We start from the raw sequence: 27,503 nt of genomic DNA, 5'->3' as shown, positions 1-27,503 counted from the left end.
AAACTAAATCTCTACGATAAAGTTATTGTTTTGCACTTTGTATTGATTTGTGATCTGATTCATAATAGAATTATATATTTCTCTACGAATTCTTCTTTCTGCGATGCTCAATCGGCTCTTATTTTATTTTTTCATTGTTCGTGTTTTACTTACATACGTAGATCATTATTTTTCTTACTGCGGGATGTATTTTTGGATTTAATTTTTTGCTTAAAACGTAGCAATTGCCAGCTTGTATTCTGTTGTTATTCTCTTTTGTAGTGTTTTTGTTAAAAGTGCTCTTAAATCCCAAATATTTAGACCGATGAAACATGTCAAAGTTATACTGGTCTATTGAAATATTATGTCCTATTCTGTTTCTTATGATAGTCTTCTTATGATAGCCATATATTTTTTTATTATCGTTGATTTGGAGGACCCTTTTTTGCGATTTTTTCTATTAAATGTATTAATGTTTTTTTCTCACTAATAATTATACTCACTACTATGTTAAACTCATCGTCAAAAGTCCCTATAATATGAGGACCTTAATTATTAAACTGTGAGATTTTCTGTATTTGCTTTCCGGGCAATGCTCTCAAGCATTGCAAACTAGCTTAATGTTTTTCTTATTCCCAACATTTTTAATTAAGTATATAATAGTGAATATTTGATCAACGGTTCATTGAATTTTTTTAATTTCACATTAATCTTTCCTAATTTCACATTTGTGGTTGCTGGATGTCAAAGAAGACACCATTTTCCATAGCGGGTGCTATGATTCCAATGGGGTAAAGTACAACCTACATATTTGTTGCCAAAATTACTTTGCTGCTGTCTCGAGTACCGTTTACTGGTATATGAATTTTGTTACGAATTTATCTTGTGTGCTGAACTCTATTAAATCTTTTACCGCGAATTGAAAAGCATGTTTTATCCTTTATTTGTAACATTTATCGTTATTTGTCTTATATGTATACAATCGTCCTAATATTTGCGTTATACATTGATATTTATGTGGCAATTAGCTGTAAAGTCATTAGTCTTTTCGGTCGTATCATATTTTCTTGATTTTTTTTTGTAGACAAGCGGTTTAGTTTGTGTAATATAATATCCCCAATTCGTTTCATAATATTTAATTTTCAAAACAGCTGTTCGCTAATTCGTTCACCTTTTTTAAAGCACTTTGGGTTATGACTATTGGATTTTACTTTTTAAATAGAGTTTGTAATGGAATCTTCCTGTTTGAAATCAATGTACATTTGAAAATAAGTCGACAGTTTTCCTTGAAGTCTTACTTTTGTAGATTATTCCTTGTTAAATTAGTTAGTTTATTAGGTAAGCCTAGTTCTGCCATGGTATTTCATAGTTTTATTCTTATGATTATATCAGTGTTTGTTTAAAATTTATAAATAACTAGGTGGTTTAATGTTTTTTTTTTGTATTCCCTATTTTATAGTTCACTTATTTACTCAATCGTTCTAGGTGGATTAGAAAAAATACTGCATATCCTAATAATTAATAGATATATAGCTTATATCGCTATAGTTTATGCAGTACATTTTATTACATATTCCTTTTGTGTATCGGTATGCTTTTCAGCAAGTTAGTACTTGCTCTTACTTCTAAATTGACGGATCAGCCGTTTAACTGCCTGTACTGAACTTTCTTCTTCATTTTGCAAATCTATATTAAAATTAATAAAAACCACTCTGACATACCGCTGATTGAAATGTTGGATACCCTGGCCTATACTATTCAATCAACGAAAATACTAAGATCACACGGGGAGAATATTATGGGTTATTTCTGGTTTCGTCATAATTTACATTGAAATTACTAACAAGAGAGTGCTCTCACTTCCACATGTTGAAATTGATATATAGTACCAACAGATGCCAGTCATATTATACCATCAGTACTAATAAAATAGAAACTATCAAATTAATGTCAATATTATTTAATCAAACGTAGTAACCTTAGACATGGTCATTTAGGGAAACAAACCTCAAAAATGTTGACAATAAATTAAAAATATCTTAAGCGTTATAAAAGTACCAGAGCAGCAAAGCTCACAGCATGAGAATATTGCCCCTTACTTTTATATAGCAATTTGTTCTCACAATTTTATAGTTTTTCGAAAAATGAACTCCGATTCGAAGATTAAAACGTCAAACAAAATGTAAAAACCTATTCATATTTTGAGATATAAAATCTTCAATTTAGATATTGAACATTCTTAATAAATGTATAATCTAATATTTAAGCCTGTTTATGTTTTACAGACTTGGAAAACACTGAACAGACAAATATTTATTCTTTAATGTACTAGGTTCTAAAAAAAGTGTACTCAAAACGAATAAATATTATCTACCAAGTGTTTTATTCCAGTTTCATATGAAAGCACCAGATATTAGATATCATAAATTTCATAGGTACAAATTTGAGATAAAAACCAAATGATAGAGCATATAGTGAAATATAAATATCTTAGAATAGCTGTATCGAGCGAGGATAAGGTTATTGATGAGAAAAAAAAGACCTATCGCTGAGGAAGTGAGAAAGTAATTGGCAAACGCAAAGAACACGTTAATTGCATTAAATGAAATATGCATTACAATCTATTATGATACACATATATTCGTACCGTAGAAACAAGACAATAAACACGTTAAGAGAATCTTAATTACAATCTATTATGATACACATATATTCGTACCGCAGAAACAAGACAATAAACACGTTAAGAGAATCTTAATAATAACCAAAATTTAACTTTTAATACACAGAAGAAATAATGATATACAGAAGATATATAAATTAAAAAACTTTATCCACTTATTGTACGCAAGAGAGATACCTCTAGAAAAACTCAAAACGATCGAAAATATATACCAAAATAACACAATAAAAGTAAAAGTAGACGAAGAACTAACCGACCCTATTGAAACTGACAATGGGATAAGACAGGGATATTCCCTGAGTCCTTTATTGTTCAACCTGATTATGGATGAAATAATAAAAAAGTAAGAACTAAAAAAGGATACCAAATGGAAGAAAAACAAATTAAAATAATCTGCAAGACTACTCTTTCAAAGTGAAGATGATTTACAACGTATCCTGCACCAATTTCATATAAAATTTAACATGTTAATTTCCCCAAAAGAGACAAAATGCATGGTTACAACAGCAAATTTACTAAGATGTTAATTGGAGCTGGAAGGTCAGATAATAGAACAAGTGATGGAGTTTAAATATCTAGGCATCACATTATCTAGCTACGGAAAGCTCGAAACTGAAGTGGAAGATCCAGTGAATAGAGCAAACAGAGCCCCAGCCCCAAATGAAACAATACGTAGAAATAAAAATATCGGGAAAGAAACGAAAGGCAGAATTTACAAAACAATATGTCATCAGACCAATAATGACATACGCGGCAGAAACAAGACCTGACACAGAGAGGACAAAAAGGGTGTTAGAAACAGCAGAGATGAAAACACTTAGAAAAATTGATGGTAAGACACTATGGAAGAGTGCTAGAGAGCTAGAAGTACAGATGTACGACGTAGATGCAAGGTGGAGAACATCAAGAACTGGTTAAGAAATAGAAGTGTAGAATGTAATAATCATATAAGCCGAATGACAACAAATAGAGTAGTAAAGACGGCAAGAGACGGTTAACCCATAGGAAAATGATCAGTAGGAAGACCACGAAAACGATGGAACGGCAACTTACTGGAGGCACATTGAAAAACAGACAGAGTCATGTCTATATAAAAAGAAGAAGAAGAAGATACACAGGATAGTAATTAAAATAGCTGCAAGAAAGATAAAATAAATCAATCATATTAATGTAGAATACCAGAGGACAGAGTGTTTAGAGAAAATAATGAATCAGTCATATTAATATAGAATAGCAGAGGACAGAGTATTTGTCATAGCTTTGGACAAGTGCCCAATTGAAAAAATAACACAGGTCGTTAAAAAAAGACGGAACTCTAGAAAGAAAATAGAATAGATTTAAAAAAAAATAAAAAAAAAGCATAAACATGTCTTTTCCTACTTTTTTAATATTGAAAATACGTAAATAGAACATTGAATTAAAATGTTACCTTTGATATCTATGATAAACCTATCACCTGAACAGTGGCACCGATGTATGTAGTTGAAATTGTTTTCACTTATTTTAACTGTTAATTTTTTTATTATCTATAGATGAGTTGCGACCGATATCACAAACTTATTTATTTTCCACAAAGAGGCCCTTTAATACTTAAAATTATTACTATTCAAATCTGATTCGAAATATCGTCAAAAAGTAATACACGGTATGCAAAGTTTAAATTTTTAATAAAAAGTAAAAGATTAGGCATTACTTCTGTGGTTCAAAGAACGAGCCTTTACGAAGATTGAAGTACTAATATGGCCACCACAATCGGGCATACCCCGGGTAATGATTAATTAATTAATCGGCTAATTCTTCAGTCACCTCTTTAATATGATTTAATCAAATTGGTCCTTTTTAGGACCAACTGTTCTAATAACATATGTCTATAACTGTTAAGGGTATTTCTAAAGATCAAGAAACTTTACTTTACTTAAACTTATCAGACATATGAGCTAAACACGAATCTGACTTATTTCTAGTGCAGGAAACACATATAGGGCCTAACCTAGGGTATTTTGTATACAGCTGATCGTTAAAACCACATTATAGATATAGACATGCTATTTCTGTCAAAAAAGAAGCAAAGAATAACTCTAAGAAGAGAGTTATTCTTATATTGTAGAGTAAGAAAGGACAAAACCAGTCAGCTGAGAGAACCTTTTAACAATGTTGAGCTTGAATCCACCATCTACATATTTAATGAAAAATATTACAACTACCGACATTGAGGATCTGAGCACAAAGCTTATTACGAAATCTGGACCAAAAACACTACAATGGCTTATCCGGATGATGAACAACTGTATTCAAATTATGGAGATACCCAAAGTCTAGAGACAAGCCAAAGTTGTTAACTTGCTTAAACCTGGCAAAAACTCCAACGACTACAAAAACTATCGGCCAATATCTTTATTTTGTCAGCTATTCAAAATACTTTTGCACAATATCGTTAATATGATATCACCGATATTAGAAAAAAAACTTAAATTAAAAGGCAAAAGTGGCTATAGATAGGGAAGATTATGTACATCACAAATACTAAATCAAAGACCAGTACGAAAAACATCGGGTATCAGGGGTGGTATTTTACACTCTAAATGCCGCTTACGACACCTTAAATTACAGAATATTTCTCCAAAAACTATATGATATCCCCTTACATAACAAACTCACTTATATTGTCTCCGTATACCTATACAAGAGAATATTTTTTGTATCACACAATGGTAAGAATAGCAGTTAAGGAACAGTCTCGCTTGGAGTAGCATAAAGGCACCTACACTGTATAACATTTACACAAACGAACGATCCATACCGGTAGATACTAGGACTTCTATTAAATAGACGATACACCTATTATATATAAAAATAAACTATGAATCAATTTTCAGCCAAAGCCCCTGAAAAACTCGTGTGTGCCCCTTCAATTTCCCTAACATAATAGCTTTCACAAAACTGAACATCCAGTAATGTTATGAATTTGTTGAACGGTAGACTTCCTATAAATTCCTTGAAAATAGTTTGTATCGCACGGGGTCGGTCACAGATCATTGTTTAAAACTAAAAGGTAAATTGATGACCAGAAATAATATACTTCGCAAGTTTGTCAGCTAAAAATGAGGCGCACGTCCTTCCTTCCTTAAAACATAGACGCTTGCACTATATGCTTCTGCTGCCGAATATACCTTGTTAGACAAATTAACCATTCTTTCTTTTTGTGCACACTACTACCTATTTTAACACAAAAATATCCACTGAAGCACTTAACCATATTTATTTTGAGATAACCTTCTATCGAGATGTCATATTTAGTCCACAAATAAGACCATAACTAAAATAATAAAAAAGCTTTATACAAGATATTGCAGAAGATTGGATAAAATAAAAGTAGTTTTTATTAATCGGATGCTTACATAAAACGTACAAAGACATACTCACGTAAACAAAATATATTACAAAATTTCTGTAATTAAAAAAAACATCGAGTTCAGCATTGAACTAATAAAATTATATTAAATAAAAAACATTATTTTTAACAATGCAGAAAAAATAAAATTTTCTATGCAAGCGAACATTCCATTAAATAATAAGCCCAAATCCTTTTGTATCTATATACCTGTTTTTTAAAGAACCAGTTACCTTTTAGTACGTAGTTATACCAGGTAATACGATATCCCCTGTTACACAGTGTAATGCGTATGACATTACACTGTCTGCAAACAGTAGATAAAAATAAGGAGCCCATAGAAATCGTTCAGGGTATATGTTGAAAATATATGGTATAATCGCACAGTTGCCAAACTCTCAGAGCTTACTTAAACCGATAAACGTATGGTTGAAATATACAATGAAGAAGATCTGAACGACCCCTATAATATATACAAGTGAACTAAACGATATACATTTATGATACAGGGGTATTTACGGGCTCCAAAAAATTTTTACAAATTATTAAACTCTACATGTTGATGAATCGACAGAACCAATATTATGGAATGGTCAAGTGAGCTCCGTATATCGGTATCCACTTGACCACGGAGCTCAATTAAACCTGCATTTTAACATGGGCGGAGTCCACTTTATGCCGTAGATATATATATATATATATATATATATATATATATATATATATATATATATATATATATATATATATATATATATATAGCGGAATTTTAATTGTTGAAGCCAGTCTGAAAATAATATCCAGTCTAGTAAATATTGTAAATAAATAATATAAATTAAAGTAGTTGTGATAAGTGTAAGAATATTATATATATAAATTAAATAAAGACTTTAAATAAACTAAGTGTTAGAACATTTTAATAATAAATAAAGTTAATAAATTAGACTAATAAACTCAGTACAATTGGTGTCAGAATTGGAATAGTAAATAAATAGTGAAAATGCCAACATTCATGGAGAAATCCGGGTACAATTAGGAATTGGAGCAGAAAAGTTCGTCCATGCTGTTATAGTTACTGACTGAATGGACGTAATGAATATGCATGGATTCCAATTGGATTTTAAGAATAAGGTAATAAAAGTTGGCAACGAGGAGGTATTTCTTCATCCCCATGATGACAACTATGTGGAAGCAGCCGTTAAAGAAGATACAGTCGTGCCTGCGAGAAGTGAAACGATCATAGTAGCACGGTTACAGGGAATTGTAGACGAAAGGACACCTGTTATGATGGAGCCTTGAAACCATGGCGACGAAGTTGGCCGAGGAATCATAATTAAAAAGGAATTGGTGACTTCGGCTAAAGAAATACCTGTGAGACTTATCAATGTCAATGACTATTCAGTAACCATCAAGAAAGAGACGAAAGTAGGAACTTGTGAGCCTGTGACATCCATAATCCGTCAGACGACAACATCCGATAATTCCAACGACAAATTCGACCAAATGGTTGCAGTTGCTGGGTAGTCTCTAAATCAGATGGAGAAAAGGAAATTAAAGGAATTTCTTCGGCAGTATCGTGATATTTTCGTACCGAAAGGAGAAAAGACGGGAAGAACTACCGTTGTTAAGCATAAAATTGATACTGGTAGTGCAAGCCAATTCGTCAAACAGCTCGACGATTACCACAGGCGAAAAGAGAGAAAGCTGAAACGATTGTTCAGGAAATGAAGAAAGACGGGGTGATAGAACCTTCTACGAGCCCATTAGTCTCTCCGGTTGTCCTGGTTAAAAAGAAAGACGGAACGTCGAGGTTCTGTGTGGATTACGGTTTGCTGAACAACGTTACCAAGAAAGATAGTTATCCTCTGCCTCCGATCGACGACACATTGGCTGGAAGTAAATTGTTTTCTACTTTGTGATTTGAAGTCTGGATACTGGCAGGTAGAAATGGACCCAGTAGATAAAGAGAAGACAGCCTTCACCACAGCATCTGGATTGTGGCAATTCAACGTTATGCCATTTGGACTCTGTAATGCTCCTGCGACATTTGAGAGGCTTATGGAAAATATGTTGAGAGGATTATCTTGGAAAACATGCCTGGTTTATCTAGATGACATAATCGTCTTGGGGGAGACATTTGAAGATCATCTGAAGAATTTAGAAAACGTTTTTAATAGACTTAAAGCTGCCCAATTGATGTTAAACCGCAAGAAGTGCCAGCTATTTCAAGCTAAAGTCAATTATCTGGGTCATATAGTCAGTAAAGAAGGAGTGCCGTGGATAAGGGAAAAATCGATTCCATTAAGAAATGGCTAGAACCAACGGACAAACATCAAGTGAGAAGTTTTCTTGGACTATGTACTTACTATTGGAGGTTTATTAAGAAGTTTGCAGATATCGCTAAGCCATTAACGCGACTTACAGAGGAAGCAAGAGATTACCGCTGGGATACTGACTGCCAAAATGCCTTTGAGACCTTAAAAAAGCATTTAATCACAGCACCAATTTTAGGATATCCACTGCCAGAAGGACAGTTCATGTTGGATACAGATGCAAGTAATTTGGGAATAGGAGGAGTGCTATCTCAGATTCAAGGAGGACAGGAACGAGTCCTTGGATATTTAAGTAAAGTTCTTTCAAAACCTGAGCGGAATTATTGCGTCACGAGAAGAGAACTTCTAGCAGTAGTGAAATCAGTAGAGCACTTCTATCAATACCTCTATGGAAGGAAGTTTTTAATCCGAACCGACCATGCCGCCCTTAAGTGGTTGATTCAGTTTAAGAATCCAGAAGGTCAGATAGTCAGATGGATTGAACGACTCCAAGAATACCATTTCAAGATTGAGCACCGAGCCGGAGTTAGCCACAGAAACGCTGATTCTCTTTCCAGAAGACCATGCCCAGCAGAGTGTTCCCACTGCAATAAAACGGAACCCAAGGAAGCAGCACGATTGGACGCCTACTAAGATAAGGGAAGAACAAGAGAGAGATCCAGTTATATAAAAAATCTAAAATGGAAAGAGGAAAACCGTCGACCACCTTCGCAAGAAATATCAAACCTATGCTCAGTAGTTAAGACGTATTGGGCCCAGTGGGACTCATTTATCATGGAAGATAGCTTGCCCAAACGAGTAGTGGAAAATTATGACGGTTCAGAGAAGAGAAGACAGTTGGTGATCCCAAAGAGCGGAATAGCGGAAGTACTTCGTCAGTTACACGACAGTCCATCAGGAGGGCATTTCGCTGTAAAGAAAACCATTGGATGAACAGTTCCGACGACGTAAAGGACTGGTAAGAAATTTACTATTTGTGCTACGAGTAACGGGCCTCACCGAAAAAGGAGAGCTCCTATAAGATAATATAATGTTGGAAGCCCATTAGAAAGAATAGCTTTGGACATCGCTGGCCCATTTCCAGAAAGTGAAAATGGAGGCAAGTACATGTTGGTAGTAATGGATTGCTTCACCAAGTGGGTCGAGATTTACGCACTTCTAGACCAGAAGGCCGCCATTGTTGCAGATAAGTTGATCCAAGAATATATCAGCCTATCTGGAGTGCCTTTGGAGATCCATAGTGACCAAGGAAGGAACTATCATCCGCAATCGGAAGGTATCGTAGAACAAATGAATATCATTCGTTCATCATCATCGATCATTAGTGAGACTGGGACCAATATCTTCCTTTCTTCACAATGGCCTACAGATCTGCTGTTAACGTATCAACAGGCCAGACACCAGCCAGAGTCCTATTCGGACGCGAGATGCGACTACCGTGTGATCTAGAGTTTGGGTGTCGACCTGAAGAAGATGTAGCAGGTGAAGATTATGTGATTTAATTACGAAGAAGAATGGACGATGTACACGAGTTGGTCCGTTCCCATCTTTAGATCGCTAGCGAGCGAATGAAGAAACTATACGATACGCAAGCCGAAAAGGGGTGCTTTAAGAAAAACGACAAAGTCTGGCTCTTTAATCCCAAAAAGCGAAAAGGTTGTTCTTCCAAGTTGCAGCAGTTTTGGGAAGGTCCATACCTCATTGTGGAGAAGATCAACGATGTCATCTACTGAATAAGCAAGATTCCGAGGGGAAAGCCGATATAGTACACCATAACCGGCTGGCGTCTTCGAAGGTGACCACGACGTAGATGAAGAAGTGTAAGTAAACCAAGTCCAAGATGTGTCTGACCTCACGTTTAAGGAATTCATGAGGGTGTATGGAGGCACCGGTAAAGCAAGACATGGTGTTACCACTGAAGAAAAGCAAGATCTACTCGCGCTTCCCGATGACTACTCACTGGCCCTTACCATCCCGGCCAGTATCAAAGACGCACCAGGGTTAGCATCCGTCTTTCGAAGGAAGTTCGCTCGAGTTGCAGAACTTCAATGCCAAGTGCCAGCTCCCGGGAAAGCCTTGAAACTCCAAGATGCATCACGTTACCTTTTTTACCTGGTAACAAAAGACACTGCCCGTGACCAACTTACCTACCGAGATGTATGGGAAGCCTTACTTCAATTGAGAGAGCACGTACTAGAGTCCGACGTGCAAAAGTTAGTCAAGCCAAAGTTAGAGTGCCGCCAATTAGATTGGAGGGTTATCCGAAGTACGGTGGAGGAGATCTTTAAAGACACCGAAGTCCAGGTGTTAGTCTGTTGCAATCCGCATAGTTACTGGTGCTGAGAGAAAACCATCCCTTGAAATTTTTATACAACTGGAACTTGTAAAAGAGGGTCCAGTTGCCGATACCAGCATACCGTTCCAGTTCCAGTCCCGACAAGGTTCCAGGAGGAACCATCTTTTAAGAGGGGGGCAATGTTACGATAAATATATGATTCATATTTTATATTTAAAAAATTAAAAATATAAAGTATTTTTTAGCAGGTAATACCCAAACGGGTCCCCTCTTATACCCGTTTACAGTTATAAGTTTACAGTTACATATATATACCAAATGTATTATTAAATAAATATAAGGTTGAATGCTCGAATAAATGAACTTTGATCAGATAAAAGGCATATATCGAGCACAGTTTAATTAAATCTTGCCCAAGTACTTTCGATCCCTAGATCATCTTCAGGGGCATCTGAAATAAGCCAAGAAACGTTTTTTTATAACCAAAGAAATTGATTAACTTCGATAAAAACTCGAAGTTTTATGGTTGAAAAAAGGTTTTTTATATGATTAACGTTTATAGACTTACTTCGTCAATTGTGGCCTATCCGGCAAGAACAAGATGTCATAAACATATAATTGTACATTACACTACACTACAAATAGACAAACAAACACTTTAAAATAATTTAAGGAAGGCTACATTGCTTGAAGAAGTCGGAGACAGAATGGCTCCTGATCTAACGGAAATGTTGGGGTGACATGTGACAAATGACAACTTGGATGAGCAGTCACAATCATAGATATGTGATCTGCACCTTTTACAATTCTATGAAACTAAGTATTGACCAAAAGTCCAACTGACACTACTATAGGAGGTCACTGATGAAATATTTGGATTATTCTAGAATAATCCAAAGGAGTCCCACCTCTAATTCGCCTACGTGACCGGTTGTTCTCTCTCGCACTCGATACATCGCGAAGGTTCTCGAAGCGTTTTCGAGATGCCACCGTTACATGGGATGTTCGTAACACTGCTCCCCTCTTAAATGTGAGCGTCCCGATCAGCAACTCTATATGTAGGCCCAGGATGGCGGAATCTACAGGACTCTCCAGCTCTGCATGAACCCTTTAGAAAGAAATAACAGTATACTGACTTTGAAGGATACGATCTCATCGGGTTAATGCAACACACAGTAATTCTTACGCCGGTTTCTCGGAAGATCACTTCAAGCACTTCTAATCTCAGTACTCTTCCAACTTTAGGCTACTGGTTTTTTAACTCCTCCAAACGACCGAATTTCTTATAAAATACGGATGAGATTCCTTTGGTCATCTCAAGATCTTGGGCAACACAGTGGGCTAGAGAGACGTTATGTGGAACACTAAAAAAAATCCTGCTGAACTTCTGTGGTCACGCCGAATCTAGCACTCTTTCTCTCTGCGTAATCTGACATAAATTCATTAAAGCTTGGTCGCCGGTCATCTTTATCTCATATTGCAGGGTTCGGGCTTCTTCTGTTTCATTTGAGCCAGCATAAGGTGCAAGACGATTTATGTGAACTACTTTTAGTTTACCTTTCGGCAACTTCGTAATTCGGTATATTACGTCGTTTATTCTCTTTTTAATTTCATACGGACCTTCCCATTGTCTTTGCCATTTAGGAGACAAGCCTCGACGACGTTGTGGATTATAAAGCCAAACAAGATCACCTACTTCATAGCTTTCATTCTTGCATCGAGAATCATATTGATCTTTCATTATGTCACTGGCTAACTGGATGTGTTGTCGGGCAAGTTCATGGATGTTGTTCATTCTTAACTTCAGGCTGTCGACATAATCTTCGCTTGCAACATGTTCTTCGGAAGGTCTGCAGCCAAACTCTAGGTCGCAGGGCAAACGAACTTCACGACCTAACATCAGGCAGGTTGGAGTCTGGCCTGTAGTTTCATTCACGGCCGAGCGGTAGGCCATTAGGAATAAATGAATGTGCTGGTCCCAATCTCTTTGATGTTCTGATACAACCTTTGGACAGGTGTTTACCCATCGTTCGGTTCATCCTCTCGACCATTCTATCTGATTGAGGATGCAGGGGTGTCGTTCTGTTCTTATTGACACCAATCAATTTACAAACGTTTTGGAAAAGGGTTGACTCGAAGTTTCGGCCTTGGTCGGAGTGGATCTCCAAGGGAACACCAAATCGGCTAAAGAATTCTTTAACAAGTACAAGTCTTCGTGATACCAAAGTGCTCATCTGATGCACCTTCATGCAACTGACGCAATACTTCTGACACTTTACTTTTAGGTACAATCAAATGAGGCTTAGATTCTGTACCATCATCGTTCTTAAAGGTTCTATACAGAAGATCATCTTTTAGCACTAGGCAATTCCATTTAGTGGGAAGCCTTTACTATGCCTAGCAATTCTCTCCTGATAACGTAACAGTTTCTTTCTGGTTTTGACAAGACTTTGCTAAAGTAAGCGATGACTTTCTCCTGCCCATCTTGGATTTTGGAAAAAACAGCTCCTATTGCACTGTTGCTTGCATCGGTGTCCAACACAAATTTTCCTGCCTGTCTAGGGTAGCTTAAAATCGGTGCGCTGGTCAGAGCCATTTATAAGTGTTCGAAAGCTCTTTGACACTCTTCGCTCCATGTATATTCTTTGCCTTCTTCTGTCAACTTGTTAATGGCTTGGAGATGTTGGCAAATGCTTTAACAAAACGTCGGTAATATGTACATTGGCCAAGAAAACTTCCAATTTCGTGTTTATCTCTTGGTACTGGCCAATCCTTAATTTTTTGCTACAATATATCCCAAGTACTTCACTTCTCGTTGAAACAAGTGACATTTCTTTGGACTTAACTTCAAGTTCGCTGCCCGTAATCGTTGAAAGACTTCCGTCAGATTATTGGCATGTTCATCGAAGGATCTTTCAACTACAATTACATCATCCAAATAAACCAGGCATGTTTTCCATGTTAGACCTCTTAAAACTGCCTCCGTTAATCTTTCAAATGTGGCCGGGGCATTACATAAACCAAAAAATATAACTGTGAACTGCCAAAGCCCTGATCCTATCGAGAATGAGGTTTTTTCACGATCAGCTGGCTCCATGTCTGCTTGCCAATACCCACTTTTCAGATCGAGTGTGGAGAACCAACGAGAACCAGAGAGTGTATCCAAAGTATCGTCTATTCTGGGCAAAGGATAACTATCTTTTTTAGTTACCGCATTGACCTGTCGGTAGTCAATACAAAAACGTATTGAACCATCTTTATTCTTTACTAGCACTACTGGTGATGTCCATGGATTGTTTGATGGTTTAATTACCCCTTGTTTGTTCATATCTTTGATGATGTCTTCTGCTTCATCTCTTTTCGTAAATGGAAGTCGTCTAGCTTGTTGCTGAGCGTCTCCGGTATTAATTTTATGCTTTACTATGCTTGTTTTGCCATTATCCTTCTTTTCAATGGCAAAAACATCTTGCAATTCTATCGGCATAGACTTCACTTTTTTAGTTCGTTCATCATCAAGATCTTGGCACGTTTTAATCATCGTCTCATCAAGCTCCTTTGGATACTTAGATTTCGACGGTTTTTCATTAGTATTCATGGAACAAATCGAAGCCACGGGAACACACTGTCCGATCAAAGTTCTTTTACTTAACTTAATAGCAATTCCCTTTAAATTCATAACTCTTACAGGAACGACATCTCGAATTCTCACCAGAGCTTTTGCCGTTAGGAACTCGGCATTGTTCACATCTTCGACTTCCATCTCGGAAGTAACCATCAGGTCTGCTCATCAAAATTTTCTCACTATTACCGGGTATTGTTACGTCATAAGCAGTTATTAAGCTGATAACATCCTCTTTGTCTTCATGAAATTGCAACTTTTCACCACTGATCTCGAGGACTCCATCTTTGACATTCAATAGAGCCCCAACTTTCCTTAGTAAATCCATCTCCAATATGAACTCATCGGAGATCTCTGCAATTAATACTGTATGTTTCACTGTGGTCTGGCCAATAGATACTGACATATTAGCCTGGCCATATGTATTAATTATCTCACCAGTTGCTGTTCTAAGCTTTACTGTTGCAGGCGGTAATTCAAGATGGCCTCGTACTACTTCTGGCCGTGCAATAGTTCTTGTTGCACCTGTATCTAGGATTTGGAAAACTTAGTTTGATACTTAAGAACCGGAAACTACCCCAATACTTGAGGTGCAAAGTGTTCAACCAATGCATCCTTCCTATCATGACATATGGATGTCAAACCTGGACCCTAACCAAGACAAACATGAATAAACTAGCCACAAAGAAGAACGACTGGGTAAGATCCAAAACAAAAGTCGAGGACATTGCAACAAAAATTGCCAAACTTAAATGGAGCTTCGCGGGCCACACTGCTAGACAAAACGACCAACGTTGGAATACTACAATACAACATTGGAGACCTTACGAAAGTTAACGACCACGAGGAAGACCACAGATGAAATGGGTGGATGACATTAAAAGAATAGCTGGAACAAATTGGAAATATGTTGCTCAGGATAGAGACCGATGGAAGGAGTTGGGAGAGGCCTATGTCCAAACATGGACGACAGAAGGCTAAGAAGAAGAAGAAGAAAAACTTGTTACATTTAAAGTTCGGTATAATCTTTGATAATAGATGTATCGAGATAATTTTTTTTACGCAAATCTTGAGAAAGGATGGAGCTATCTTAAAATATTAATAAGATTACCGTTTCTTTCTAACAAATTCCACAGTGTGTTTCAAAATACAATGAAAAAACACAACTTTAGTTATACACCCGGTATACGTGTAAAACGGTAATATTTTTCGGGAAACATTAAAACAGTGATTTATTAGAAATAGACCTATAATATGAAAAAAAAAATCAGAATCTAATCATCCATTTATAAGAAAAATAGCTTCAAACTTATGGTACATTTAAAGTGGTGCTTTAATTTTGGGCAGTAGTGTATATATATATATATATATATATATATATATATATATATATATATATATATATATATACATATATATATATATATATATATATATATATATATATATATATATATATATATATATATATTATATCAATAAAATAATGTAGAATAAAGATAAAATACTAATTATTAAATTTTATATTCTCAATCTTTATTTTTAGAAATATATCACAGCCTGTTAAAGGTAAAGCGACGAATAATACAGCAGAAATACAAGCCTGCATTCAAGCTTTAAATGTTTTGGAAACACAAGGTAAATATATTTTTTTATTGTTGAAGATATATAACTGTAAACGGTTTTCTTACCCTTCATTCTAATATATATATATATATATATATATATATATATATAGCAAAAAAATACGACCGTTGATTAAATTTAAAATATATTCAATGGTTGAATAGCAGAGGTTTTATCGGTCAATAAGTAGCAAATGAAAGTCGTCAACTACTTTATTGATTTATTCGAATACGTTTCGCTTTTATTTTTAAAAGCATCATCAGTTCACTACAAATAAAAGAGATTTTAGAATATAAGTAAATAACCAACAGGGTTCATACTTACATACAAAAACAATTTGTAGGTTTTTTTAGATGTTATGAAAACTCTACGAAAACTTAAAATTAAAGATTAACAACTAAACGAGAGAAACGAAAAAAAAAAATACAAGAAAAACTGTAAGAACACTATTGTTCATTTAATTTTAACCGATGGCTTCATTTGAATGTTGGTTTAAGCTCTTTCGAGAGTCAAACCACACTAATCTTTTCGATTGTTTTCTATCAGCTCTAGGATGTCATAATTTTCACATGTGGCTTATTGTCGTCCATGTGTTTCTTTGGAATGCAGGGAGGAGGTACCATTATTGAGGGAATTAGCGAGCGGAACGGGAACAGACCTTTTTTAAAAAAGGATTCCGTTTTTTCTTTATATTTCAAAAACAAACAAACAAAAAAAAATGGAAAGAAGAATGGGAATGAAGTTACTGTCTTGTAAGGGTTTTTTTTTCAGTATACAAAACAAATAATAAAAAAAACCCTTACGAGACAGTAACTTCATTGAACAAAAAACATCTTTTTGTTCAATGGTAATTTTTTTAAACAAATCTTTGGACTCCAACGGGCAGCAAAATATCCCCCATACTATGTAACTTTGTTTTGGATGAACTTATAAGAACGTGTAAAGAAAAGATACCTTTTCACATACCTTTTATCAAACGATATGTAGATGATTTGATCTTATCGGTCTCTGAAAATAAAGTAACTGATGTTTTAAACACCTTTAACGCCCAGTGTGAACACTTAAAGTTTACGGTTGAGAGAGAGGCTGATAATATGGTTCCTTTTTTAGACATGCTTATACATCGTGGCAGTGATGGCATGCTAAGGACGGAGTGGTTTCGTAAAACTTGTTTTAGTAATCGTTTCATAAACTTTTATTCTCAACATCCATCTAATATGAAAACAAATTTGGTTTTGGCTCTTAAAACTAGGGTTATCAACTTATCACACATCGAGTTCAGGGACAAGGGACTAAAAAAGTTGAGATCTATACTACAAGAGAACTCCTATCCCACAGGGCTGTTGAATAAACTCATTTTTGGTTCTCCTTTTCCTTTGCAATTTTCTGACAACCAAAGTTTTCATAATAATGAGGCTACACAACACATCAGAGCTACCACAATCTAAAATAACGTATGGTTACCTACCCTATATTCCAGTTCTCACACCTAAGCTAATAAACATTTTTAAAAATGTTAGTGGCTTAACAATTGCAACTAAGAATGTGAAAACGGTATCGAAGTTGTACACAAAGACAAAGGATCCTCAGCCCCAAAGACGAGCCAGAGGAAGACCAAAACTTAGGTATCAAGATAACATAGAGGATGATCTAAAATCTATCGGAGTTAAAACATGGAGAAGAGTTGCCAGAGACAGGGGCGAATGGAAGATTGTTCTGAAGAAGGCTTTGGCTCATAACGAGCTGTAATGCCACTGATGATGATGATGACTCGTAATATTTGTATACATCGTGAATGTTGTACACTCCTCTGATCTTTTCGGATTCAACATGTCTCATAACATAGCTATTTATTCCATTTTCGTTATTCACTATGTAAGGACCCTCGAAAAAAGGCATTAACTTTGCACAACTATCATTTGTGAGATTCGACACTTGTAATACCCTTAATAGCACCTTCTCGCCCCTCTGGAAAGTTACTGGTCTTCGTCTTCTATTTCTATCCTGGCATATATATTTCTCATTGCTTCTTCGCAGCCTCCTCGGCACCGTTTCCAACACCTGTTGGTATTCTCTCGGCTCTGGATCTTCCCATGGTCTTCTCGGCATTACCCCTTTCATGATGTATTCCGGGGTCTCTTTGTTACCGTATTCGGGATGGTGTTTACACAATTCCCTATTTCCTCTACTTTCCTATCCCATCGTCGATATTGCCCATTTGTCTCAATGCGAGGAAATTTGGTCACTTTATGAATAAATCGTTCAGAAGGATTGCTCTGAGCATGTCTGAAGCTGACAAAGTTTGTCTATATTGCCCTTTCTCTTAGCTACTCCTTGAAACGATCATTTCGGAAATACGTTGCATTGTCTAGGAGAATTCTTCTCGGTGCTCCTACGGTGGCTATAAAATTGTCAATCTTTCTCATTATTTCTTCTTCTTTTGTGGTACGACAACTATATAATTTTACATATTTTGAAAAAACATCAACCATCAACCGTTTGTTTCTTTGGGTCATCATAATTAGATCAATTAACATATCTATTGCTACAATGTCCAATTTGTTCTGGGGTACAATATTTGTTGCGATGTTTTCATTCTTGAAATTTCTACTACTACTACTACTACTACTACTTGTCGGTTTATAACGTTCTCCGCCGTTTTCCGACTTCCAATCGCCACAGACCGGTTGTTCCATAGATCTTCTATGGCCCTCTCTCTCAGTTCTTTATTTATTCCTTCGCTCCAACTTTTTCTCGGTCTACCTCGTTTTCTCCTTCCTTCTGGTTGCCACTTTAGTATTTCCTTTGGCATTCGTTGTTCGTCCATTCTTTGTATGTGCCCGAACCAGATAAGTTGTTTTGTTGTTAGGTCATCTGTGATTGTTCGTTTGATTCCCATTATTTCTCTAATGCGTTCGTTGGTAATCCTTTCTCTTCTAGATCTTCCTGCTGCTCTTCTCCAAAAATCCATTTCCGTCGCTTTCAGCGTTGACAGTGTTCTTTCTTTCAGTGGCCATACCTCACAGCTGTATAAAGTGATACTTTTTACTATAGTCTCATATATCCTCTTTTTATTTTCTTTGCTGATGGATTGGTCCCATAAAATGGTGTTTAACATTGTGATGGCTTTTCTCCCTGACGTATTTCTCTCTCTTATGGCTTTGTCTAATGTTCCATCTTGTGAAATAGTGATACCTAGGTATTTGTAGTCACAGCAGTGCTTTATCGTAGTGTTATCGTCTAATATGAGATCTTTTTGTTCTGCTCCAATGCACAGGTATTCGGTTTTCTTTTTATTTACTTCTAGACCCCATATATCATACTCTTCAATTAATTTTCGTGCCATATAGTTTAAATCGTCATAATCTTGAGCCATTATTACTGAGCTTACTTGATCGTCTGCAAAGTTAAGAGTATATACCATAGTATTGGTGAGCGGTATCCCCATTGTCCTGCATTTTTGTTTCCATCTTTTTAAAGCACTTTCGAGGTATATTTTAAATAAAGTGGGAGACAAGCAACATCCTTGCTTTAATCCTTTTGATGTTATAAATCCTGTTGTTATTTGTGTCCCTGCTTTTATCTTTGTTATTGGTTGGTTGTATAGCACTTTGACGGCTTTTATTAATTCTATATTAATATTCGTGCTTTCCATTGATTGCCACAGCTTCTTCAGTGGAACGCTGTCGTAGGCTTACCGTAGATCGACGAACAACATATGAATCTCTTGATTCCTTGCCATCTTTTTTCTATTATCTGGGTTAAGGAGAAAATGTGGTCAATAGTGGATCGACCCGTACGAAATCCTGCTTGTTCTTCTGCTTCATAATCTTCTTGAAATTTCTACTTTTGTATATTTGACAAGTTTCACACTTTAGGGTAGTCTCCTTATCCATGCGGTAATCTTGTCTGCAGATATAGTTCTCTCGAAAAACCAGTCAAACCTTCCTGCTGCCGATATATCCATTGTCCTCATGTAATTTTTTTATAATTTTCTCTGCCAAAGTTTAGGTCACCAAATATAGTTCCTTTTAGTCTATTCTCTTGAAAAATATGTCATTTTTCCTCTCTGCTCTTCTTCTTTCTCTTTCGTCCAAGTCTTCTTGGTTTGCTCTCATTTAAAGAAAATACACCTTCCTCTTGTGTTAAGATGTTTAATCCCACATGCAACGTAACTTCTTCCTTTTTTCCTATGTCTTCATCTCATGTGAGAGCGTCTGCTATGATGTTGTCCTTTCCTTTAATGTATCGGAACTTAAAATCATATTCCTGCAATATCAAGTTGCCTCTATGTATCCGATTATTCACCAACCGATTCGTCATGATGTGGATCAACGCTGCATGATCCGTCTCGATTGTGAATTTAGCGCCCAACAGATAGAACCTTAATTTATTTACACAAAATAGTACGCTGGCAAACTCTAGTTCTGTCACACAATATTTTCTCTCATGTGTTTTGGTCACCCGAGAGATAAAACATATTGGTACTTCTTGTTCGTTTTGTATTTGCGACAATACTCCTGCAAATTTTTGGATGGATGCATCTGTTGGAAGTATGAATGGTAGATTATACATGGGGTGATATATTTTTGTTCATTTTGAAAATTCTTCTTTGAAAAATTTGGAACGCATTTGCCTGTTCTTCTTTCCAATTCCTTTTATCCCTTTCTTTAGTAATTTCATAGAGATATTTCCTTTTGACTTGTATCAGAAATCAAACCTCTCAATGTTTTCAAGTTTGTTGGTCTTGGGTATTCGTCGATGAGATTGACTCGATCTTCGGCTAAACTAATTCCTTTCATATCCAATTTAAAACCTAAATAAATCACTTCCTTTTGGAAAAATTGACATTTTTCAATGTTCAATTTTAATCCGGCTGTATCCAAATCCAGAATTATTTTTATGTGTTTCTAATGATTCTGTTTATCTTGTGAAAAAATCAATAAATCATTAATGTAATGGACTATGAAATCCTCATGTCGGTTCAAAATGGTATGTAGAGCTCTTACAAGTGCTGCACAAGCACTTTGCAGTCCAAATGGACTACCTTAAAACGGTATGCAATACCATTGATTGAGAATGCGATATAGTTTCTACATTTTTCGGCTAAATGTGTCTAACAAAAACTATGCTTTAAATCAATTTTGGAAAATATGTATGAACCCGTAATTCTTCCAAAAATGACCTCAATGTTTAAAGATGACTTATATTGTGATACAGTGTGTTATGTGATACAGTGGGTTAATATTTATGGCATCTAAACAGCCTCAATTCTCCACTGCTTTTCTTTACTAATCACGATTGGATTGATATAAGGTGAGTCATATCTCTCTATGATTTGATCTTCCAACATTTTATTAATCTCTCCTTTCACCTCTTGCTGATACATATAGGGAATCGGGTATGTCTTCTATCGAAAGTTTTTTTACCTCAAATGAATGTTCATACTCAGTTGTTCTGTAGAATTCAAATCGATCGGACGTGTGTAAATTATCGGCGTTAATAGTATCGATAACAAAACTTTTTTCCTACTTGTTTTGTTGTTTTGCGATAAACAATTAATTTTGGGGAAACTATAGGTGTTTTTTCATAAAGATGAGTGAATTAAATGGGGGCAGCAAGCCCCCTGACCCTCCCCCTTCTTATGATAAAGATGAAAATCAGATTGGTATGATGGAATTTACAAATATGGAAACAATTTCACAAAAACAAGAGAACCAGAATGTAAGTACTAATTGAATGTCTAATTCATTGGGAAAAAAACGGTAATGTTTCTAACGTTAATAAGAAGGTAAATAATAGACAGGTTTATTTATATACAAATGAAGATACCGGAGCATATCATGTTTACGTAGAAAATTGCTCGGGATCTTTCACCGATAAGTTAAATGCTTTAAGAGTTGGTGACATTATTCTTTCTGCTTTTCCTGAATTGGACTCAAAAATTACAAATATTGATTTTATAGGTCGTAATAGAATTAGGATTAAATTAACAGACTACAAAAATGCAAATTATTTAATAAATCAAAAAAATTCATCAGTATTTGTTACAAATAATTTAGAATTGTATATACCTAAATTCATTCTGTTCCGACAAGGGATAATTAGAGATATTGATACAGAATTTTCTAAAGAATATGTAAAATCAAAAATTAAACAATATGATAGTCATTGCAACTTTGAAATTGTAAACGTTCGGCGAATTAAACGCAAAGAGGAAGTAATTGAAAATGAACTTTGATCAAATAAAAGGCATATATCGAGCACAGTTTAATTTAATCTTGCCCAAGTACTTTCGATCCCTAGATCATCTTCAGGGGCATCTGAAATAAGCCAAGAAACGTTTTTTTATAACTAAAGAAATTGATTAACTTCGATAAAAACTCGAAGTTTATGGTTGATAAAGAGTTTTTATGTGATTAACGTTTATAGACTTACTTCGTCAATTGCGGCCTATCCGACAAGAACAAAATGTCATAAACATATAATTGTACATCACACTACACTACAAAAGGACAAACAAACACTTTAAAATTATTGAAGGAAAGCTACATTGCGTGCAGAAGCCGGAGACAGAATGGCTCCCGATCTAACGGAAATGTTGGGGTGACATGTGACAAATGACAGCTTGAATGAGCAGTCACAATCATAGATATATGATCTGCACCTTTTAAAAATTCTATGAAACTAAGTATTGACCAAAAGTCCAACTGACACTACTATAGGAGGTCACTGATGAAATATAAAATTATATAGAATATTTTTTTAAGTAGATTGAATAATCCAGATCTCACACTCAAACCTGTCTATAATAATTAGGGTGTTAGTTTGAGGGCAACTGAAGTCGACGTAAAGTAAGAATGCAAGAAAAAGACTAAACAATATCTTAGACAGTGGGTAGTTGACTACAATAAAATGGTCTACCAAGCACTATCTGTAATGTAGAAAGGAAGAAATCTGACTATGTAATTAAAATACTAAAAATTAAAATTCAAAATTGAAAGCAAAGTATATAAATGGTGTGTAATCCAAGTAGTTCAGTTGAACCCACAGTCAATGGTAGAACTATAAAATTAATATGGATGTGCTCAGTGCAGGAAGTCTAAACAGTCGAGCTGGGTCCCCTACGAGGTGAAGCTGTAATAAAGTTTTTAAAAATAGGTTTAAATTTAGTACAATTTAAATTAATTTGAGTATTAAGACAGTGAGAGTTTCCATTTGTTTCCCTTGTAATCTCCAAATCTTCCAATAAATCCAACTCCATATAGTTTTTCTTTCTACTAATGTCATGTAAGATAGATGAACCAGTGTTGATGTTAAAATTGTGTTTACTGGATAATAAGTGTTGACCAAAACTTGAAGAGTTTGGTGTTTTCAAATGTTCTGAAACTCTAGTGGATAACTTTCTAATGGTTCTACCTACATAAGAAGGCATCACAATCATCACATTTTATTTTGTAAATACCACTTTTGTCAAGTGTGTTCATCCTATCTTTCGTGTTGATTAAGAAGGAACCTAAGGTGTTGTGTGACTTGAAGGAAATTTTAATGTTATCAATTGTAGAAGTAAAAAGTTTAGATATTTTATTGGAAATGCTGCTAATGTAAGTGAAGGAGAAATATCTGGTGTTATTTGAAGCAGTAGGTTGAAGAAAACATTGTGATGAATATGCAAGCTTTTCTGCAATTTTTAGTTTAGCTCTATTAAGAAGCTTATAGATAATGTTAGGATCATAACCATTATTGAAAGCAATTTGTTTAAGAGTATTAAGTTCTGAATTAAAATTATCATTAGAAAGTGAAAATTTGAGTAACCTATGAATGTAACTGTTGAAAGCAGCCATTTTATGTTGGGTTGGATGATTAGATGTATCATGTATAACATGATCTGTTTGGGTAGGTTTTCTTTAAATATTGTACTCTAAAGAATCTTTATTACGGGATATAGTCATATCCAAGAAGTTCAACTTTTTATCAGATTCTGGTTCCAGAGTAAAAGAGATGTTGGGATGGAGGTTATTAAGATCATCCAGAATCTGTAAAGCATCATCTTGGGTTCCCTGTATGAGAGCTATACAATCATCAACATACCTTGACCAAAAAATTATTTTGCTGTTGTTGTTAACAAACTTCTGTTCTAAGCTGTCTAAGAAAATATCAGCTAGAAAAGGTGATAATGGAGATCCCATTGCTAAACCTGTTGGTTGTTTATATATTTTTTGATTGAATTGAAAGAAGTCCTGATCCAGACAGAATTTAAGTATAGTTAAGATAGCATCTTTGTCTTTTGCCGATATGTTGCAATTGTCTAGAAGATTGTGTACTAAAGGTAATGTTTCATCTCTTGGTACAGAAGTAAACAAATTGGAAACATTGGTTCGTTAGACAGTGCATTTCACATCAAGTCACTCCTACTTTTGCTAAGGTCAAAACATCAAAAAATGTACCTGATAAAGAAAAACAGATTTTGGAGAAAAAGATCCTGAAAAGAGAACTTAAGAAGCACTATACCAAACTTCACCATATTAATGTCAATCTTAAAATTACTTATGATCAAATTTTGCAACAACATCCTTGGTTTCTTGTCAACGACTCCTTTAACAACATAGAAGATGAGGTCTCCCGCTTACAATCCACCAAGAAGAGAAGTCTTACCAACAGATTAAACCGTTTGATTTTGCAAAAACAACAGAGAAGCACCTCAACACTTGTGAATAAGTTTTCAGATCACCAATTTCATCCTAGAGTCTTAAATCTAAGTAACACTAACTTTTCAGAGGATGAACTGTATTTTTTAGGATTAGGCCTTAAGTTTTCTTGTCAGAATTTTAGGTTAAGTGACTCAGTGCTGGGAGGATTTGCAGTAGAGCTGGATACTCTAATATAAGGTATGACTAATAATGCTGATACTAAACAATATTTGAGAAACTCTTGCATTAGCTTACTTCAATAACAACAATGTAAGTACAAACGCAATTTTCATAGAAATCACCATAATTTTAAAAAACGAAAGGATTTGTTAAAATTAATTAAACAAAAAAAAAATTGATAGAGATTCTCTTGTACTCAGCAAGGCTGATAAGGGTAATTGTGTTGTAATCTTAGAACAAACTCAATACATAGAGAAAGTAGAATCTTTTCTTTCAGATAACAGTTTTTTAGTTTTGGAAAAAAATCCACTTAACACCTTTATTAATAAAACAAAAGCAATGGTTAAATTGTTTAATGACACTATTACTAAATATAACAACAGAAAGTTAACTGTATCTAATCCTATAACACCTAGGTTATATGGACTTCCTAAAATCCATAAACACAATTGTCCCATAAGGCCTGTAGTAAGTTTTTGTAACACTCCAGTTTCTATTTTATCAGAGTTTATTTACAACACAATTCAGTCTATCACTAATTTTAAACCTAAGTTCTCCATTAAAAATTCTTTAGATCTAATAGAACGTTTAAATAACATTAGGATAGAAGAGGGTTTTTATTTAGTTTCTTTTGATGTTTCCAATTTGTTTACTTCTGTACTAAGAGATGAAACATTACCTTTAGTACACAATCTTCTAGACAATTGCAACATATCGGCAAAAGACAAAGATGCTATCTTAACTATACTTAAATTCTGTCTGGATCAGGACTTCTTTCAATTCAATCAAAAAATATATAAACAACCAACAGGTTTAGCAATGGGATCTCCATTATCACCTTTTCTAGCTGATATTTTCTTAGACAGCTTAGAACAGAAGTTTGTTAACAACAACAGCAAAATAGTTTTTTGGTCAAGGTATGTTGATGATTGTATAGCTCTCATACAGGGAACCCAAGATGATGCTTTACAGATTCTGGATGATCTTAATTACCTCCATCCCAACATCTCTTTTACTCTGGAACCAGAATCTGATAAAAAGTTGAACTTCTTGGATACGACTATATCCCGTAATAAAGATTCTTTAGAGTACAATATTTACAGAAAACCTACCCAAACAGATCATGTTATACATGATACATCTAATCATCCAACCCAACATAAAATGGCTGCTTTCAACAGTTACATTCATAGGTTACTCAAATTTCCACTTTCTAATGATAATTTTAATTCAGAACTTAATACTCTTAAACAAATTGCTTTCAATAATGGTTATGATCCTAACATTATCTATAAGCTTCTAAATAGAACTAAACTAAAAATTGCAGAAAAGCTTGCATATTCATCAGAATGTTTTCTTCAACCTACTGCTTCAAATAACACCAGATATTTCTCCTTCACTTACATTAGCAGCATTTCCAATAAAATATCTAAACTTTTTACTTCTACAATTGATAACATTAAAATTTCCTTCAAGTCACACAACACCTTAGGTTCCTTCTTAATCAACACCAAAGATAGGATGAACACACTTGACAAAAGTGGTATTTACAAATTAAAATGTGATGATTGTGATGCCTCTTATGTAGGTAGAACCATTAGAAAGTTATCCACTAGAGTTTCAAAACATTTGAAAAGACCAAACTCTTCAAGTTTTGGCCAATACTTATTATCCAGTAAACACAATTTTAACATCAACACTGGTTCATCTATCTTACATGACATTAGTAGAAAGAAAAACTATATGGAGTTGGATTTATTGGAAGATTTGGAGATTACAAGGGAAACAAATGGAAACTCTCACTGTCTTAATACTCAAATTAATTTAAATTGTAATAAATTTAAACCTATTTTTAAAAACTTTATTACAGCTTCACCTCGTAGGGGACCCAGCTCGACTGTTTAGACTTCCTGCACTGAGCACATCCATATTAATTTTATAGTTCTACCATTGACTGTGGGTTCAACTGAACTACTTGGATTACACACCATTTATATACTTTGCTTTCAATTTTGAATTTTAATTTTTAGTATTTTAATTACATAGTCAGATTTCTTCCTTTCTACATTACAGATAGTGCTTGGTAGACCATTTTATTGTAGTCAACTACCCACTGTCTAAGATATTGTTTAGTCTTTTTCTTACATTTTTACTTTACGTCGACTTCAGTTGCCCTCAAACTTAAAAAAATGTTCTATATAATTTTATATTTCATCAGTGACCTCCTATAGTAGTGTCAGTTGGACTTTTGGTCAATACTTAGTTTCATAGAATTTTTAAAAGGTGCAGATCACATATCTATGATTGTGACTGCTCATTAAAGCTGTCATTTGTTACATGTCACCCCAACATTTTCGTTAGATCGGGAGCCATTCTGTCTCCGGCTTCTGCACGCAATGTAGCTTTCCTTCAATAATTTTAAAGTGTTTGTTTGTCCTTTTGTAGTGTAGTGTGATGTACAATTATATGTTTATGACATTTTGTTCTTGTCGGATAGGCCGCAATTGACGAAGTAAGTCTATAAACGTTAATCACATAAAAACTCTTTATCAACCATAAACTTCGAGTTTTTATCGAAGTTAATCAATTTCTTTAGTTATAAAAAAAAACGTTTCTTGGCTTATTTCAGATGCCCCTGAAGATGATCTAGGGATCGAAAGTACTTGGGCAAGATTAAATTAAACTGTGCTCGATATATGCCTTTTA

The 27,503-nt window shown here is 34.8% G+C and overlaps 1 protein-coding gene across 1 annotated transcript in view; it reads left to right on the top strand.

Annotated features, from left to right (window-relative positions):
* Window positions 1-27,503, top strand: part of LOC140439733 (ribonuclease H-like) — a 420,401-nt gene that overhangs the window by 220,668 nt on the left and 172,230 nt on the right. Inside the window, exon 4 of the mRNA XM_072529860.1 lies at window positions 15,848-15,939. Coding sequence (XP_072385961.1) covers window positions 15,848-15,939 — 92 coding nt within the window. The remainder of the gene's footprint in view (window positions 1-15,847; window positions 15,940-27,503) is intronic.

This window comes from Diabrotica undecimpunctata, chromosome 4 (genome assembly GCF_040954645.1).
Source record: "Diabrotica undecimpunctata isolate CICGRU chromosome 4, icDiaUnde3, whole genome shotgun sequence".
In the NCBI taxonomy this organism is placed as follows: domain Eukaryota; kingdom Metazoa; phylum Arthropoda; class Insecta; order Coleoptera; family Chrysomelidae; genus Diabrotica; species Diabrotica undecimpunctata.
The sequence above is the reverse complement of the archived record's forward strand: the minus strand, read 5'-3'. Positions and strand labels throughout refer to the sequence as shown.